General features: G+C 39.9%; 4 protein-coding genes across 4 annotated transcripts; 2 read left to right on the top strand and 2 right to left on the bottom strand.

Moving 5' to 3' along the window:
• Positions 1-1555: 1555 nt before the first annotated feature.
• LOC115264627 (histone H2B-like) lies at positions 1556-2051 on the bottom strand. Its single transcript, XM_029868507.2, has one exon. The coding sequence runs from the start codon at positions 2003-2005 to the stop codon at positions 1631-1633; it is 375 nt and encodes a 124-aa protein (XP_029724367.1). The 5' UTR covers positions 2006-2051; the 3' UTR covers positions 1556-1630.
• Positions 2052-2201: 150 nt separating this feature from the next.
• Positions 2202-2689, top strand: LOC115264628 (histone H2A-like). The gene has a single exon (XM_029868508.2). It carries the CDS (start codon positions 2263-2265, stop codon positions 2635-2637), a length of 375 nt encoding a protein of 124 aa, XP_029724368.1. The 5' UTR covers positions 2202-2262; the 3' UTR covers positions 2638-2689.
• Positions 2690-3920: 1231 nt separating this feature from the next.
• On the top strand, positions 3921-4362 carry LOC115264603 (histone H4). The gene has a single exon (XM_029868466.2). It carries the CDS (start codon positions 3990-3992, stop codon positions 4299-4301), a length of 312 nt encoding a protein of 103 aa, XP_029724326.1. The 5' UTR covers positions 3921-3989; the 3' UTR covers positions 4302-4362.
• A 733-nt stretch (positions 4363-5095) lies between these two features.
• LOC109431216 (histone H1) lies at positions 5096-5850 on the bottom strand. The gene has a single exon (XM_029868503.2). It carries the CDS (start codon positions 5792-5794, stop codon positions 5126-5128), a length of 669 nt encoding a protein of 222 aa, XP_029724363.1. The 5' UTR covers positions 5795-5850; the 3' UTR covers positions 5096-5125.
• Between the last annotated feature and the right edge of the window lie 12937 nt (positions 5851-18787).

Below are 18787 nucleotides of genomic sequence, written 5' to 3'. Positions count from 1 at the left end.
CCGCTTCGATCGCTCACCAGCATTCTTCACCATTCGCCATTCATTCATTCGCTTGCGATCCAAACTGCGACGAATGGCAACGAATATTCATGTCAAGCAGCTGGCTTATCGCTTCCCACTGGTGATGGGGTTGCGTGTTTGATCACGACGATCCGTTTGCTGCATCTTTCTCGATTCGCTTCAGCAAAGAGGAGTGAATATGAATGGAGTGAGGCGAATATACCGATCCTTGCTCCTCGTCGAACCAATCGTTTCGTCGACTCCGTTCTACGTACCCGATAGTGCTCTCGGCTGCGTTGTTGATGGCTGCTTTCATTGTACTCCAGCAGTCCTCTAGAGGGGCCACATCGAGCACACCCTCGTCCGGCAACGCTGCCTCGAGATTCTGCGCGTATGCGGTGGCGACATCCGGTTGCTTCAGTCGCTCTAGATCGTACCGGGGCGGCCGCCGGTAATGTACGTTGTTAATAACGGAGAGTTTTGGGCGCAGTTTAACCATCACCAGGTAGTGATCGGAGTCGATATTAGCGCCACGATAGGTCCTGACGTCGATAATGTCGGAGAAGTGCCGTCCATCAATCAGAACGTGGTCGATTTGCGATTCCGTTTGTTGTGGTGGTCTCCAGGTGTAACGATACGGGAGGCTGTGCTGGAAGAAGGTGCTACGAATGGCCATGTTCTTGGAGGCGGCGAAATCGATGAGGCGTAGGCCATTTTCGTTCGTCAGCTGGTGGGCGCTGAACTTTCCAATCGTCGGTCTGAATTCCTCCTCCTGGCCTACCTGAGCGTTTAGATCCCCTATGATGATCTTGACGTCGTGGTTTGGGCAGCGGTCGTACTCGCGTTCGAGCTGCGCGTAAAATGCGTCTTTGTCATCATCAGTGCTTCCGGAGTGAGGGCTGTGCACGTTTATTATGCTAATGTTGAAGAATCGGCCCTTGATCCTCAACCTGCACATTCTTTCGTCGATCGGCCACCAACCGATCACGCGCCTCTGCATGTCGCCCATCACTATAAAAGCTGTTCCCAGCTCACGTGTGTTGCCGCAACTCTGGTAGATGGTATGATTACCTCTAAACGTTCGCACCATAGATCCTGTCCAACACACCTCCTGCAGCGCTACGATTCCGAACCCGCGGTCCTTCAGTATATCGGCGAGTATGCGGGTGCTCCCGATGAAGTTGAGAGATCTGCAGTTCCACGTAACGAGCTTCCAATCGCAAGTCCCTTTTCGTCGCTGTGGTCGTCGCCATTGGTATCGGTTCGCATTCTTCTCTTGTTGATTTTCCGGTGCTAGTCTTTTTTACGGCTGGCTCGCAGGGCCTGACACCAACCCACTAACCCAGGGAGCTGGGCTTACCTTCCCGGAAGCTACGGGTTCTGCATTGGCATTTCCTCCAACTACAGTGCTAAATAGCTAGGCTCGAGCGCCAGTCTTCGCCGGGGGTGGTGTTTTTAATGGGCGCCCAGGAGATAATATTTTACCTGAGCTTCCACCCCCGCCACACACGTAACACATTGAATTAAAAAAAAACGCTTGAAAATTTAATCAAATATAACTCTTTTAGAATATGTTTTTGGCCCTGAGAAGGGCCGTTTTTAACAGGTGTGTTTCTTCTAGGTAACATTTTTACTTGGAGCTGGTGTACTTGGTTACAGCCTTGGTACCCTCTGAGACGGCGTGCTTGGCCAATTCTCCCGGCAACAACAAACGAACAGCGGTCTGGATTTCGCGGGACGTGATAGTCGAGCGCTTGTTGTAGTGGGCCAGACGGGATGCCTCAGCAGCGATCCGCTCGAAGATGTCGTTGACGAAGCTGTTCATAATGCTCATGGCCTTCGACGAAACACCGGTATCAGGGTGGACCTGCTTTAGCACCTTGTAGATATAGATGGCGTAGCTTTCCTTCCTGCGTTGCTTCTTCTTCTTCTTGTCTCCCTTGACAACGCTCTTCTGAGCCTTGCCGGACTTCTTAGCGGCCTTTCCACTGGTCTTCGGTGCCATTTTCAAGCGACTGTATATACTAGAATCGAGAAACGAATGATTCTACCCAGGCAATTGCCTGCTCTTTTATACCCCTAGAATAGCAACGGATGCTCAGCCCCTTTTCTACACTACATATACCTACTGTTCATTTGCCCATCCTTGTATTGGAGTCGTGTACCATAACGAATGTATAAAATAAACGGGGAACGTTATTTCTCATCAGTACTGTTTCATATATCGTATCATTAGCACCCGCTCTATACATCTCTATCAAAATGTCTGGCCGTGACAAAGGAGGAAAAGTTAAGGGAAAGGCAAAGTCCCGCTCGAACCGCGCCGGATTGCAATTCCCAGTCGGTCGTATTCATCGTCTGCTCAGGAAGGGTAATTATGCGGAGCGCGTTGGTGCCGGTGCTCCAGTCTATCTGGCTGCCGTGATGGAATATCTGGCTGCTGAAGTGCTTGAATTGGCAGGAAATGCTGCCCGTGATAACAAGAAGACCCGCATTATCCCACGTCATTTGCAGTTGGCCATCCGTAATGATGAGGAATTAAACAAGCTTCTGTCTGGAGTTACCATCGCACAGGGTGGTGTACTACCTAACATTCAGGCAGTGCTGTTGCCCAAGAAAACCGAGAAGAAGGCCTAAATCGAATATCGACATCGTTACAATAAAAACCGTCCTTATCAGGACGACCACATATATTCAATGAAAGAGTTACTTTAGAAAATGAGTTAATGTACCTACCTCCAAACTTTGTTTCATGCAATATAAGCACCACTCAACAGGCGCTGTCCATAAACTACGTAGACTCATTTTGGGCCATCCCAGATCTTGAAACCTTTACATTAATGCAAACTTTTGAATTATCTCCAATACCCACTATGGCCAAATAGGGAACCACTATGGCGATAACTGGTACACTCAGCCTAATTTCAGTAAAAATGTGAAATACGGTCGAAGTAGTTGTGCGTTTTATTTGCGTATTCTTGGTGAAATAATCTGATTTTGGTTCTTGACTTGACATGGTTAGAAGTTATTGTTACTGACAGGTTTACGTTTAGTAATAAATCATAAATTACAAATTAAATTACATAGATTACATATTAAAATTGGTGTTTGACCGATGATTGACAATAAAAGCACCGTTACATAGCTTATTTTGATTAAACAACCGAAATTTGTCAACCTCATGTTTTACCAAATTTTTGCATTTGGTACTCTAATATTAATAAAGGAAAATAAACCTATAACTCTATCTAGAAGCGTAATTGTGGCCCTGATAAGGGCCGTTTGTTTTTGGTCAAAAGTGTGTTGTGAGATCACGATCGTCACATTTGTCACTGAACTTAAGCACGTTCACCACGGATACGACGTGCCAGCTGGATGTCCTTTGGCATAATAGTGACACGCTTGGCATGGATGGCGCACAGATTGGTATCTTCGAACAATCCAACCAGATAGGCTTCGCTGGCTTCCTGCAGAGCCATAACGGCCGAGCTCTGGAAGCGCAGATCGGTTTTGAAGTCCTGGGCGATTTCACGGACCAGGCGCTGGAAAGGCAACTTGCGGATCAACAGCTCGGTGGACTTCTGATAACGACGGATCTCTCGTAGGGCAACAGTTCCTGGCCGGTAACGATGAGGCTTCTTCACTCCTCCGGTAGCTGGGGCACTCTTGCGAGCGGCTTTGGTAGCCAACTGTTTGCGAGGAGCCTTTCCTCCAGTGGACTTACGAGCGGTCTGCTTTGTACGAGCCATTGTTGGTTGATTATTATCTGAACACGATCGAATAAAGACTGAAAATGATGCCTGATCGGCAAAGAGGGTTGCTTTTATACTGTCTCTCGGGTCAGCGTAGGTAACGAAACGCGAAAGAGCAAAGAAAGAATCAAATATCCGTTTTGAGACTATAAATTAGGGTGCAAGCATCCCAACAGGCATCAGTTTGATTTCATTCGTTCGAGTCGACACAACGCACATTACCCCAAATAAGCAGCAATGACTGGCCGCGGCAAAGGAGGAAAAGGTCTTGGAAAAGGAGGCGCCAAGCGTCATCGCAAAGTTCTTCGTGATAACATCCAGGGTATCACAAAGCCCGCCATTCGTCGTCTGGCTCGGCGTGGTGGAGTCAAGCGTATCTCCGGTCTGATTTACGAGGAAACCCGTGGTGTGCTGAAGGTGTTCCTGGAAAACGTGATCCGTGATGCCGTCACCTATACTGAACATGCCAAGCGCAAGACCGTTACCGCTATGGATGTTGTGTACGCTCTGAAACGCCAGGGACGCACTCTGTACGGTTTCGGAGGTTAATTTGTGTCAGCAACCACAACTCTTTAAACAAAACAGCCCTTCTCAGGGCTACGAACTATATTTTACCTAAGAGTTATTACTTTTAATCTTCTACACTAACACTACAATTAAAATAATGCATAGATTTCCGGAGATATTTGAACATGGATAATGATTGAGCATATGAAATTCTTGAAATTGTTTTTTGATACAACATAAATTTCAACAGACGATTTACCAGCAAATCAAAAAATAGCTCAAACTACGTAACTAGCATTAAGACGATGATTCAATCATCCAATCTCGTAATGAGTTTGGTGAAACACAAGACGTACAATCTAACATTTGAGTATCAATGTTGTAGGTTAGGCATAAGCAAAATTTTTAAAAACTCAAGAATGAGCCCGCTAAACTTCACATTGTTGCTGATTATTTTAACTTAAACTGTGGATGTTAAGAAAACCAAATAGTTAATTTAACATTTTCAAATACCTGACAGTAATGACTGTAAAGTAAGACCACAGTTCAACGCCTTGATGTTGAAACTAGGTATATTTGAAAAGCATAGGCAAGGGCACATCCTGTCATAAAACAGTCAAGTTTATGTGATTTCATACCGATGCAGATTTGAATCACTTTGAATCTTTCCAACAGACATAAGAAATTACCGTGCTTAAAAATTGATTCATGTTACAATTAAAAGCAAATCATCAAGTTATGACTTGAAAATATTGAATATCAGGAATCATTTTCATTCAATAACTCTCTTGTGAGATCATATTGTTAGTCCTGAAAAGGACTGATTTTTGTAACGGTTTTCCACTGAAACGGCGTCGAACCCAAGCTTACTTCTTGCTCTTGGCAGCTGCTTTTTTCGGAGCAGCTTTCTTAGCTGGAGCGGCCTTCTTCGGCTTGGGAGTTTTGGGCTTCTTGGCAGCAGCCTTCGATGGTTTGGTAGCCTTTTGCTTGGGAGCAGTAGCCTTCTTCACTGTTCCGGCTTTCTTGGCGGCCTTGGCACCGGCTGCTTTGGCCTTCTTCTCACCAGCTGGTTTCTTGGCAGCAGGCTTCTTGGCCTTTTTCTCACCAGTAGCTTTCTTTGCAGCTGGCTTCTTGGCAGCCTTCTTTTTCTCACCTGCAGCCTTCTTGGGATTCTTCTCAGCGGCAGCCTTCTTGTCCTTCAGCTTGAACGATCCTGAAGCACCGGATCCCTTGGTCTGAACGAAGGTGCCCTTCTCGACGCCAGCTTTCAGAGCCTTCCTGATGAAAATGGACAACTTGGCCACGTCGCACTTGTAATTGGCCCCGATGTACTTCTTGATGGCCTGCAGTGAGGATCCCTTCCGTTCCTTCAGATTCTTGAGAGCGGCCAAGACCATTTCGTTCGCTGGTGGATGAGTGGCTGGTTTCTTTGGCTTCTTGGCGTCTCCTTTGGCGGCTTTGGTCTTCTTCGGGGTCTTGGCTGGTGAGGCAGCAGCTGGAGCCGCGGCGACAACTTCGGTGGTGGTTTCAGTCATCTTGATTGTAACTGGATTTAGGTACACTTGTGCGTTGAATAAAACGAATGCCTATAGAACCGAGAAGTGCACAAGCCTCAATGTTGATGTCTGTGTTAGGAACGCATGATATCAAAAGAACACTAATGGGAAATAAAATATTTCTAAAACTATTGACATCAATTACTTAAACTCAATTTCTACAAGAAGTACATTGAAAAATTACATTAGTTATATTCTGAGATTATTACTTTAATGTTAGGCTTTACATATTGTTCCATATTGTACATGTTAGGTTATTAACACCGGCTAATACGTTTGGTTCAATGTGAGATCTCTTTCATTGTTAATAAACATTCTTTGAAAAATATCATGAAATACATATTAAAAACATTTAAGAGAAATGGTTACCAATTTTAATCAATAGTAGAATGGTTTCCCTACTGAACGCAAAGTAGATTTAATTTAAAATTGCGATGTTTAATGTATAAAAGAACGCTGAAGCTTGGCTGCTTTCAGTACGCTTCACTTGCTAGCGTTGTTCAATTTACTTACTTGATTCTTGTACCTACAATCAAATTAATATTAATACTACATGTTTCTCTCAGCAAATTTAATATATTGTAAATTTCTCCAAGTTTTTTTTTATTGTGGAAATTGATCCAAAATATGAAAGGATTTGTAGATAAGAAATTTCATGCTTGGACATAGCATAATATAATGTTCTGCCAACGTATCAACGTATTTCATGGTATTCTAAACGACAAACACGTTGTTAAATCCACAAGCATATAATTTTGTTAAATATACCATGAAACCAGTAAAATTTGCTGCAAAATAGTTGTTTTGATCCTGTTTTTCATGGTGATTCCATGGTAAAATTAATCACACTATGATTTTAAAATACTCACTTAGCACGAGCACATATTGGTAGAATAAACTACTATCATCATCGTCAAGATAACAAAAAGCTGTAGTTCAGCGATATAATACTCTCGATTTTACCATGTCAGTGGTAGTGTTGAATATATTCTACCAACAAAATTCAACCGAAGTTATTTTGTTGTTAATTTTACAGTTCATGTAGTCATATATTTGTTGACATGCAAATTCTTGTTTTGTTTACGCAGTGAGCTCTCTAAAAATGAGTTAAACACTTTTCTGCATAATTCTTATGAAAATTAGTTGTTTATAATATTGAAACTTAGTGAAATCGATAGAAATTATCAGCATTCACCAGTATATCCAAAACTTCATTAAAGGTAAGCTAGTGTTTCACGACATAACTATTATTTTTATGTTACTTGCTTCCTGTTGTTCCGTTATAGATGGTGATATAGAAAGCTCCTGAACTCTTGTCCTGAATAACGACGGCCTCATTGGTAATTTTTCCGAGCTGATTACGCGGATCACCCGGTATGTTCTCACAATTCTAAAACAAACAAGTTGGATTCAGTTTCATGCATTGAACCGTGTTCTTTTCAGGATTTGTTTTTGGTGAAACTGAAGAGTTCCTGAATATTTCCGGCAGACGGTCTGAATTACATGATGTACAACCCAGAGGAGAAACCCGGAAGCTGTCTCGCTCCTCGGATAATTATGCAAACCTACATCAGGCGTCAAGAATATGCCGGTCTCGGTCAACCGTACTAGAGTATAAATATTTAAATCTAACAATTAAGGTAAATTTGTTTATAAAGCAACATTTATTGTTATATGTATCATTTGTGTATTTATATAAATTTAACCAAAAAATTTAAAATAAATAACATTTTGATTCCGAAGTACGATTGTAAATACTACAATACTACAAAAAAACTACCACGTAGCAGTAAATCTGAAACAGTTGAAGTAACTACCTCCTGTTGTATATTTGACAGACGAATAGTTTATTCAATAGCAGAGACATCAACCTGAGCATCAACTCAGAATCATAGTGAAAAATACTATATTGATTTTAATAATAAACATGAAGGCACTTCGGTTGAAAAACGTTGGTGCGAGTCTGTTAATTCCAACCCCCATTTCAGTAATTTTCACCACAAAGCTGCTTTCAGTGATATGTTACATGGAATTTGGAAAATTTTTGTCCTGAAAAAAATATACAACTTGAGGTGTACCTGCATATGGGTGAAGAAAAATAATGAATTTTTTGATGAAAAAAAAAATTGCCCCACGCTATGTCTGAACCAGCAGATTATAAAAATTGAATGTACATCGGGTTTTTTTTCCATAAAACATCAGTATTCAAGCTATATTTTCATTTGCAGAAGGTTTCAAAATATTCTATCGGGGAAATTTTGATTTTTCCATCTTTTTGGCCGTTTTTCATACAAATTTGCTTGAAATCCTCATTTTCGGTCAATTTCTCCCCCATACAAAATGTATGGAAAAATTTTCACCGATAGAATATTTTGAAACCTTCTGCAAATGAAAATATAGCTCGAATACTGATGTTTTATGGAAAGAAACCCGATGTACATTCAATTTTTATAATCTGCTGGTTCAGACATAGCGTGTGCCCAAATAAGTCGAGTGACGTACAAGACACTAAAGACGACCTTACAGTTGAGGTTGAAATACGTATCTGTCAAAAGATGCAAATTCTTAGTAGAATTAAAAGTAACAGTACTAAATCCGCTTTTCTTTTTATACTCACTGGATTTGTTAAGAAATTTTCTGGCCGACTCTAAATACACCTTACAATTATCAAATTCTTTATTTAAACTCTTTATTCTGCCCAGCACTTGTATCTTTTGTTCCTAGTTTCTTTTTACTCCTTTTATCTTCCACTTCCTTAATGTACAATTGTACAGTGACCCCACAATTTATGAATCGGCAAAAATGACCACAGTTTATGGATCACTCCATTTGATCAACATGGTGATTCATAAATAGTGTACTAAAATTAAGGTGATTCATCGGTGTGGGGTCACTGTAAACCATTTCGTTGGGTGCCCCTCGGTTTTGCGGCACTCCACCACTTCTGCCATCCACAGCTTGCACGATACGCCAGGGCGTACGCGATGGGGGCGCACGGTTCTTCTTCGATAAAACGCCTGCAATGGAGGCGCTTGGTCGCTTTGTTCTGGTCTTCTCGCGATTGCGTTACGATTGCCTTTTCGGAAGAGATGATCCACACGGGCTCCTGGACATCCCAAGTAGAGGAGAATAGCAAGTCCATAACACTTAAACAATATGATGTGTTGCGGAACAAGTAAGCTAATATCGGAATGAATTTAAGTGTTGGAGAACACGGGTTGGTATAGAGTCAAATTCTGCTCGTCACCGTGGAGTTGGTTTCATGCTTAGCGCTCCCGGCCGCTGCTTGCGCTCATGAAGTGGGGAACCTATTCATGAGAGGATAATTGTGGCTAGATTCAGAACATGGTTTCGAAACCTTATCATGGTCCAATGCTACACGATGTTACCGAAATGCATGGCAAAGAATACTTTTAAAGCCAACTGAATGCTGTCGTGGATAAGATTCCAAAAAGTGATATAAACAACCTCACCTCGTCCGACAATCATCCCCTAATCGGTGAGATCCGGCTGCACAGTGGTAGGATCCATCAATAGGAGGAGAAACTCGGGTGCCGATTCAACGTACTGTAGATATTCCGGAAGGTGCAAGCGTAGAAGGAAACACGAGGAGTCGAAGCCGCAACCCGTCATCGCTATTCGGATCACGAGAAGGTAGTGAAACGCTCCTGTAGACGGGAAAAACGACCGTGGGCGCACTCCCCAGCCCACGAAGGCGAGAATGCCGTAAATACCGGCGACATTCGAATCCTCTCCGATATCTCACGTCGCCTTAGTGGGACTAATATAAATGCTACGATGCCCGCGAAAGACACGTCTGGAGCTATTGAGCACTTTGGAAACCTTTTTCAAGTATCGACTACGTCACCAACAGCACAGCATGATCTGCCAAGAGTTCGGCGCACTACCCGTGTCAACACCGATGATCCGCCATTGCAGGAGATAGAAACATCCATCCGTAGCATGAAATTGAATAGAGCCCCGGGAGTCGATCGCATATCAGTCGAGATGCTCAAAGCTGACCCAGCAGTAGCTGCACAACTGCTGCATCAATTATTCTGCAACATTCGGGAAACCGCGACATTTCCTACCAATGAGCCATTTTACGAAGTGACAACAATGTTGATGATGATATTGATTTTCACGGGTTCGGACGCATGCTCCTGTCAAAATTTCATTCATAAAATCGGCTCGTAAAATGGACTATTGAATGAAAGACGTCTGGGTAAAGAAACCAAAAAAGGGTGACCTGACTGTATGCGATAATTGGGCGCCGTCGACAAATTACGTAACGCTCTAGGGGGATGGGGGAGTACGACCTGACGTTACGGCCCATACAAAAATTTTAGGATATTCATACAAAAAAGCGTTACGGAGGGGGGGTCTAAAAATGACGATTTTAGCGTTACGTAATAAATGGATGCTGCCTTGGAGGTGCACCATGTGACTGTGCAGTAGGGCATCCCTTATTTTGCAAAAATTGGAAATGTTATGGGTTCGTTAGTAGAAAATGGTCGTTTTAGCTCCGGGGATTTCAACCGGACCGGGTGATGGGCCAGTGGTGTAGTCAGAAGGGGCCCTCAAAGGGGCAAATTAGGCAAAATATAGCATTATTGAAAATGATCAAACGTCATCAAATGTCATCAAAATGCAAATTTCAAAAACTATTGTAGTAGAAACAGGCACAATATGCATGAATACATGATTTCGTATCAAATTTAATTAACCATAGGCGTTGCCAGGGTAAGAACTAGTGGAAGGTATTTTAACAAAACTGTATCTCCTTGTTTATCACCCATCTCACTCTGGCAACGCCTGTGGTAAATTAAATTTGTTACGAAATCATGTATTCATGCATATTCTACCTGTTTCCACTACAATACATTTTAAAATTCGCATATTGATGACGTTTGAGCATTTTCATCACCCGAAAGGCTTTGGATTTATTTGTATTTTCACATGTAGAATGCAACAAAAATAGTCCGGCCGAAATCCCCGGGGGACACCATCGTAACCTTCCCTTGTAAGAAATGATCGTGTCAAAATTTGAAGTCCGTTTCTCAAGACTAAGTGGTCCCTCAAGGGGCCTGAAGTTGTCAAAAAATGTATGGGTCTAAAAAACTTAACTTACTTTAACTTAACTTATACTGATGATTTTAGGATCCTGAAAGTCCAAAAATGTGCTTATAATTGCGACATCTCTACTCTTTTTTAAGTTATTGAACAAAATAGAGTAGGTTTCCTTCGGGATATACATTTTTCCATACATTTTTTGATAACTTTAGGTCATTTGAGGGACCACTTAGCCTTGAGATAAGGACTTCAAATTTTGGCACGATCATTTCTAAGCTAAAACGATCATTTTACACTAACGAACTTATATAACATTTCTAACTTTTGCAAAATATGGGACGGCCTGCTGTACAGTGTGCATTGTTCGCAGCAAGCAGGATTCCACGCCGGACGATCCTGTGTGGGCCAGTTGTCACGGACCGTCATCTTGGGGCAAATCAATGAATTCCAGGAGTCTTTCCAGTGTCTTGCCCGATCCCTTCCGGGACGTCACTGGAGTAAAGCTGTATACTCCAGCTATTATAACCGCTACTATTTTTCATCGTAATTGACGAGATCCTGGTAGGTGCATGTGGTCGTGAACCATAGGTACCGTGGGTTGATGTGGCAGTCAATTACCATGGATCACCTAAATGACTTCGAGCTGGCTGATGACGATGCTGTATTAGTTCAACGAAGCTTTTATATACAGAGTAAGCTCGATGATCTTGCCAAACGCTCCTCGGCTGCAGGTCTTGCCATCAACGTAAACAAGACCAAATTGTTGATAAACCCTTCCAGTTTTACGGTAGCTGGGCAGGCAGTGGAGAATATTGAAAGCTTTCAATATCTTGATAGCCAAATGGCTGCCGATGACGGCACACATTGGTGCACGGATCAAGACGGCGAGAACTGCTTTTGCGAGTTTAAGAAATGTATACAAAAACAATCCGATTGGTCGACGCACCGAATTTTCAACTCAAACGTGAAATCTGTACTATTGTACGCCATTGAAACCTGGTGTGTATCAGTGGAAAACACTCAACGGCTGCAGATCTTCATCAAATTTATGCCTGCTGTATATAATTCGTGCATGGTGGCCTCATAGTTGAATCTCCAACGTGGTACCAGAGCGTTAATGATTAATCATAAATTTAATCATGATTAATGATTAATGATTAAGATTAATCAAAATCATTAATCATAATCACAAAAAAAATCTCATTTAATCATTAATCATTAATCTTAATCACACTGTTTTGGAAATCTAATCATTAATCAGTAATCATAATCATAAGAAAAAATATTAATCAATCATTAATCATTCATCACGAAAAATGATTCATCATATAAAATATATGATCCAATTTAAATTGGTTCAAATGCTGTTCTAAATAATATAATGTATAATGTTTTTTCAAAAATCTCTCGGACAGAGTTACCTTTTACTATTGAAACTTCAAAAACATGTATAATAATAAATATATTTTAATCATTTCCAGATTTTTGTGATTGATTAATCATGATTAATCATTTTTAATCATTAATCATAATCAATAATCACAGCTAAAACCAATTTTAATCATTAATCATAATCATTAATCATCCTAAAAATCGAATTAATCATTAATCATAATCACTAATCACTAAAACTTGAATTTTCATCATCAATGATGAATCATGATTAAAATTTTTGTTAATCATGAACGCTCTGCGTGGTACTCTATCGTCGATATCAACAAATGCCGATAACGACAGAAATTCGGGAGCGAAAGTGGAGGTAGCCACACTCCACGCAGGTGTGGGAATGAAATCTGCATGTAACCGTTAAGGGCGAACGGGACGGTCGAGGAAATATTTGCCATTGCTCTGTTGCTACTAATATGGTAATCTCAGATTCTACTTCATATTTTGCAACAAAAACCTATCATTGTGTATGCTCACTTGCAGTGCATATGCTGATTGGTTTTCAGCATCTTCAGTGCGATAGAACTCGAGATTACCATCTTCAAAATTGCGAGGCAAATTGTTAGAAAGAGAGGCAAGATAGGAAAAATAACACGGCGTCCCGTTTCACCTTAAACTGCAGCCCAATAGGACATCACAGCAGAGGCAGGCCCAGAGGCGCATGTCGAAGCAGCCTCAACAAAGAAACAAAGGAAGTCGATAAAAATTTACCCAGGTCGAGGCTATGGCGAGCAATCGCCTAGAATGGATATCTTGCAATTTGACCGTATCCTCCCGCATGGGTGCTCAGGACTGAAAGTAAGTAATCAGGTCATTCATACTGTCCTTCATTTTACATCTTCAAGCCTTCAGGTGTAATAGTAACTTTTTACATCGAACAAAACTTCAATATGTAATCTACCATAAAGTTTAGCAAACATTTGAATACCAGTCTCTTATATCGTCCCCTTAATGCTAGAACTAGGTAACTCGAAATTTGACGTTTTTGAGTTGAATATACCATTATATCGAGCTTTTTGAGCTCTATAATACATCCAAAGACCAATGAAATAGGATTATAAACAACAAAAATATTCAACATTTTCAAAACTAGGTATCTCAGTGTAGAATATAAGAACTGAGTGCTATAACTAGGTAACTAAGAAAATCATATCTATTTCCAACCACACGGTTAAAAGCTACTAGATGCTTGGACGTGGAAATGTTACTAGTCATTCTTTTGTTAGTAGATTGAAAATCTACTACTGTTTTTTTTTTCATTTTAGGCTTGAAAACTTAAAATATTATACTTGTATTGATTTAGCTAAAACTGTGATTGTTCGTAGACGATTATTTTATGAACATTTTGAATTGCCATGTGGTGATATAGCAGGCATCCTAGCAAATTCAGTAATTACGCGTTAATTTCAATATGTGAACCCTTTTAAATTTGCATACTGCAACAAGAAAACTGAAAAGAATGATATCAATAGTGGTAAAAACCAGTGAAGAGAATTGTCAGACAAAAGAGGCACAAAACAAGCAACAAAGAAGGTGCGACGATTACTCTTTATCCCTACTGGTAACAGATAATGACATGATCTCGAAATTTTTTGTTGCAGACAAAACGGAAGCTGAATTTGTTGCGTACTTTTCAACTCGTGAACAATCAATTATTGCTAACCCAAAGTCGAAACTGTTTGATGATAGAGCTTCACCGGAGTTGCAGTGTTTACCGACTCGAAGTTACCGTTCGAAAAACGCAATGCAAGGCTTAAAAATTTCTAAACTCGTGGTGTGCGATGTTAATCCCATTATTTTCAAGTTGGGACAAACTTATGTCGCATGGGTTTGTTTGTCACAACAAATACAGGTTGCGACATTGTCATTATTGTTGCGCGATGGTTGAATTTTGATTCACTGATCTCCTCCATTATTTATGTTGCATTTTCAGTGCTATAACTAGGTAACTCGACAATTTTTCAACCCTTAATTGTTTTTATCAAAGGTTTAAACCAAAATGGTTCAAAACTTTCTCTTGTAACAAAAAGAGTAGAAGCTGAATTAGCAATCAAAGTTAAAGAAGTATTATTTTAAAGGCTCCACACTAGCGTGGGTCATCGGAACCGATTTCTCAGATCAAAGCTTTTTTGGTTCCATTTCGGGTCCTGAGTATCTGGGCAAAATTTGAGCACGATCGGTTGCATCTACACTTTGCGCATTGCAATTGAAATTTGTATGGGATTTTGTATGGGAAAACATACTTTTTTTGCATTTTTGTCATAAGTTGAAAAAGTTTGTCTGAAACTTTTTAACCAATACTGTAAAATGATAGCCTAGGATGTTCTGAAAAACTTTGTTGAAGACCGCAAAGCGATCCGATGCTTGTGAAAATAGTTATAACCAACGAACCGCATGCATGTGTTTATGTTTTAACATGTAAAGGAATAACAATAGCAACAAAATCATGCTGTTTCGCCAAGCAATGTCTACGCTATAACTTTTTTCATAAGCATCATATCACTCCGCGGTCTTGGACAAAGTTTTCCAGGACACCCTAGGCTATGTTTTCCTTTTATCGGTTACATGGTTTTAGAAAAATTCGAGCTGGTTATGAGAGAAATGCAAAAAAGTGTGCTTTCCCATGTAAAACTCCATATAAACTTCAAACGCGATGCGCAAAACGTAGACATAACCGATCCTGCCCAAATTTTGCACACTAATTTGGGTCCTGAAATAGGATCAAAAAAGCTTTGATCTGATGGGATACCATTGAATTTTTCATTTTTCCATATAAACGATGACCCACTCTACTCCACACCTTAGAAACAACTAGGGTGCCTGTACCAGTTATCGCACTACCTAAGCAATACTATTTCTACAAAAATAAGAAGAAGACCGACGAATGTCATCGATATGTCTAACAGAGATGCATTTGAACGCGTTCTGTTCATGTTCTGTTCAAAAGCTTTGCTCACGTGAGCCGTGTTCAAGTTCAAACAATGATGGACGTGTGAACACAGTGCACTGTGTAGCTAATAGCAACAGAGAACTTTGTTGTCACTCGGTCATCATCGTTGAGAAGCGCCTTTCGATCGAGATTTTTACAAGGTGTTTGCAAAACTGTTGGATAGGTTGAATACGATATATTTACTGATTTTACCAAACTATCTGCCATGATTGGATGCAGTCAGAATTGGTCTCTTATTAGAGGTTTCCGCTTACTTTCCATACATCTCTTAACACGTAGGGTACATTATACTTGGTAGAACCTCAACCAGTTCCCGGGTCGGAAATGCTTTTTGCTTGTTCGATCGATGCCCATCTGATAGCAGCGTTGGAAAGAAATCCATGCCCGAGGCTTGGTCCGTTCCCGACTCAGTGTAATGGGGATAGTTCCAAGGATAGTCCTTATGTCGGCCACCGATGTCGTACACCCAACAATTCAACATCCAACTCAAAGTTTTCTGAATCGGTTGGAAAATTACAAATAAATGCGGTGGGTAATTTATTAAAATGATGCATTTAAGAAAATATTCAGCAGAGGGTTCCATTAGGCACTCATCGACAAAGCAGAAATTGGACGGCAAACGACAGACGAATTATTTGGCCCTAGGTCTGGACCGTCTGGACTGTCAAGTGTGAACACAGCTGTGTGAGCAATCTAGTTACCTAGATTATGTTCAGAAGTGTGAACACGCTCTTAAGAGCAATCAGAGAACAATTTCGGCACGCTCACAGAACATGTGCGTTCAAAATGCATCTCTGATGTCTAATAGCGTGGCACACAAAAAGACATTTTACTCCTGCACACTTTTCGAGTTCCATTTTGGCCCCATATCAACTGTGCAAAATTTCAGATCGATCGGAGAAACTATATTTTAGCGCCAGCCATTTTAAGTTTTCATACGATTTAGTATAGGGAAACTCACTTTTTCAAAGAAAAATCGCCACAGGTTGCCTCTTAGCCCCTAAAAATAAATCGATGAATGATTTCTGTTGTAAATTTTACGAGGAACCAACCCTCCGAAGACCGCAAAGCGATCTAAGGCATGTGGAAAAAATTATTGATTGAAAACCGAATGACATGCAAACGCTGTTTAACATGTAAGGAATAACAATAAATAATAAAATCGCGTTATTTTATCGATCGGGTGAAGCCTAACAACTTTTTCCACGAACGTCGCATCGGTTTGCTGTCTTTGGAGGTCTGATTCCTAGTGAAGTTTTGTACAGAAATCATTTTTAAATTAAAAAATTAAGAAATTATTTTTAAGGATCTAGGGGTGACTCGTAGCGATTTTTCTTTGCAGGAGTAAAATTTCCCCATAGTAAATCGTATGAAAAACTAAGAATGGTGGGCGCTAAAATATAGTTTTTCCAATCGATCTGAAATTTTGCACAGTTTATATGGGACCAAAGTGGAACTCAAAAAGTATACAGGAGCTTGAGTTTTTCCATTTTTTGTATTTTCCCATATAAACCGTGTACCAGGCTAATGTCTAATGATAGATTAGTTTTCATGCTTTACAAGAAAAATATAGAAACCGAGCCAAAACTACTTTTAGTATTTATTACAGCGTGTGCCAATGATAGGAACCCTGTACCAGTTATGGACATAATTGTTAATGTAAGTTCCACTTCGCACTATTTACATACATTCCTTATAGGATTAGCCATAACTGGTACACTATGGCGAAATTCGGTTCAAGGAAACTGAAAAGTTAAGGAAAATGAATTATTTCTATCACGATTTGCATCATTAAAGGTTGAAAATCAACTATGGCGATTTTGGGGTACTATAGCCATAACTGGTACTCTGAGCCTACATGAAAAAAATGTGAAATTTTCAATCACGTTTTTCTCGAAACCTTGATTTTTGAGGTGCCTAGTTCTAGCATTAAGGGGACGATACCATTTCCGTTAAACACTATTTTTAGATAACCAATTTTTGAACTGCCATATCTCCGAAACCAGTGAAGCGTATCGAATGAAATTTTGAACGTTCATCAACAATATATTGATACTTGATGCAACATTTTGAAATAAAATATTTTCTTACGACGAATAAAGTTACACCAGTTTGACATTTTCACCCATATAGAGGAAAATTAGTCAACCCACCTATATTTAAATTGTGAAGCAATAAAATATTATTGATAAACATTCAAAATTTCATTTAATTCGGTTCACCGGTTTCTGATATATGAAAATTCAAAAATAAACTGTTTGAGAAATAGTGTTTTACGTAAACGGTTCTAGCTTCACGAAATATTAACTAATCGAGCTCAAATTTGTACCAATTCTGCACATATAATAGGTTGACAAAGAGTCAAAATATGAGATTTTTTCATGCACTCTATGAAAAGGTACAGCTTGTTGAACTTTTTTGTGAGAGTAAAAAAAGTTGCCTACTCCAAACATTTTGACCACCCCCTGTATATTGAGTGTTTTAATATTTTTGCCAAGTCATTTTTTTAACTGGAACACCATAAATCAGTGCTTCCCAAACTTTTAGGAGGTTTCGCCCCCTTGGAGCTTGCGAAAAACATTTTCGCCCCCCTAGGTGAGATTTATTTGTCTATGATAAAAGTCTGAAAATTTGCCAAGCGGAAGCTTTTGGAAGCCCACTATTTGACGCTACTGTGGCAAACTGATAACACAAGTTTACAAAATAAAACGAAAGTCGTGAACTTCCGTCAACGACCAAAATTTTTGAAGCACAATTTAGTGCTGATTTCGAAACCGACCTTCAAAAAATTTAAAGTAGAACAGTTTTTGAGATTTAGCTCAATATCGAGTTTTGCAACTTTTCAAAATATGTAATTTACTAAAATTCAAATATATTGCGTTTTGTTCAACCCATTTTAAATCTTTTTCCATAAATTAAAAGCTGAATACAATACCATTCGGTCATCTGAATACAGGTTTTGCGTCAGATTGATGAAATTCATGATATTGGCGATTTTAAGGGACGATCTTCTAAAATTTTAGCAAAATTCCCTAATTTTTTTGAAGAAATGTATTTTTTTCAATAAGAAAAAACCAACTTAAAAATTCTTTCTCGACGTTTATTTGACATATCATATGTAGGCGAGTTACAGTAAAAAATTCAGCTCAATCGGAGCATTGATTACGGAGAATGAGGTGTGTGAAGTGAGCGACGTTGCTTAAAAATAGAACAAAAATCGATTTCAAATCATCATCCTTGTATGGAAAGTCGAAAAATGTTCCGCTCTACTGTAATTTTTTTTCTTCGTGTTTTCGAACTCAGGGCATGATTCTACACCAAAAATGATCATCAGCTTACCGAGTTCAAAAATGCTGTAAACTAGTGTAATTAATGTAATTAATGTAATGGGGATGTGTGTGTGTGGGTGTTTCGGTTTCTTCTGAAAAGCTTCGTTTTTTATCGGTGATTCCTGCCGCAAATTACATTTCTGGATCAAATCCAGCTGTAGCATGTACCCTTCC

Source organism: Aedes albopictus, chromosome 3 (assembly GCF_035046485.1).
Source record: "Aedes albopictus strain Foshan chromosome 3, AalbF5, whole genome shotgun sequence".
Taxonomy (NCBI): Eukaryota; Metazoa; Arthropoda; class Insecta; order Diptera; family Culicidae; genus Aedes; species Aedes albopictus.
The sequence above is the reverse complement of the archived record's forward strand: the minus strand, read 5'-3'. Positions and strand labels throughout refer to the sequence as shown.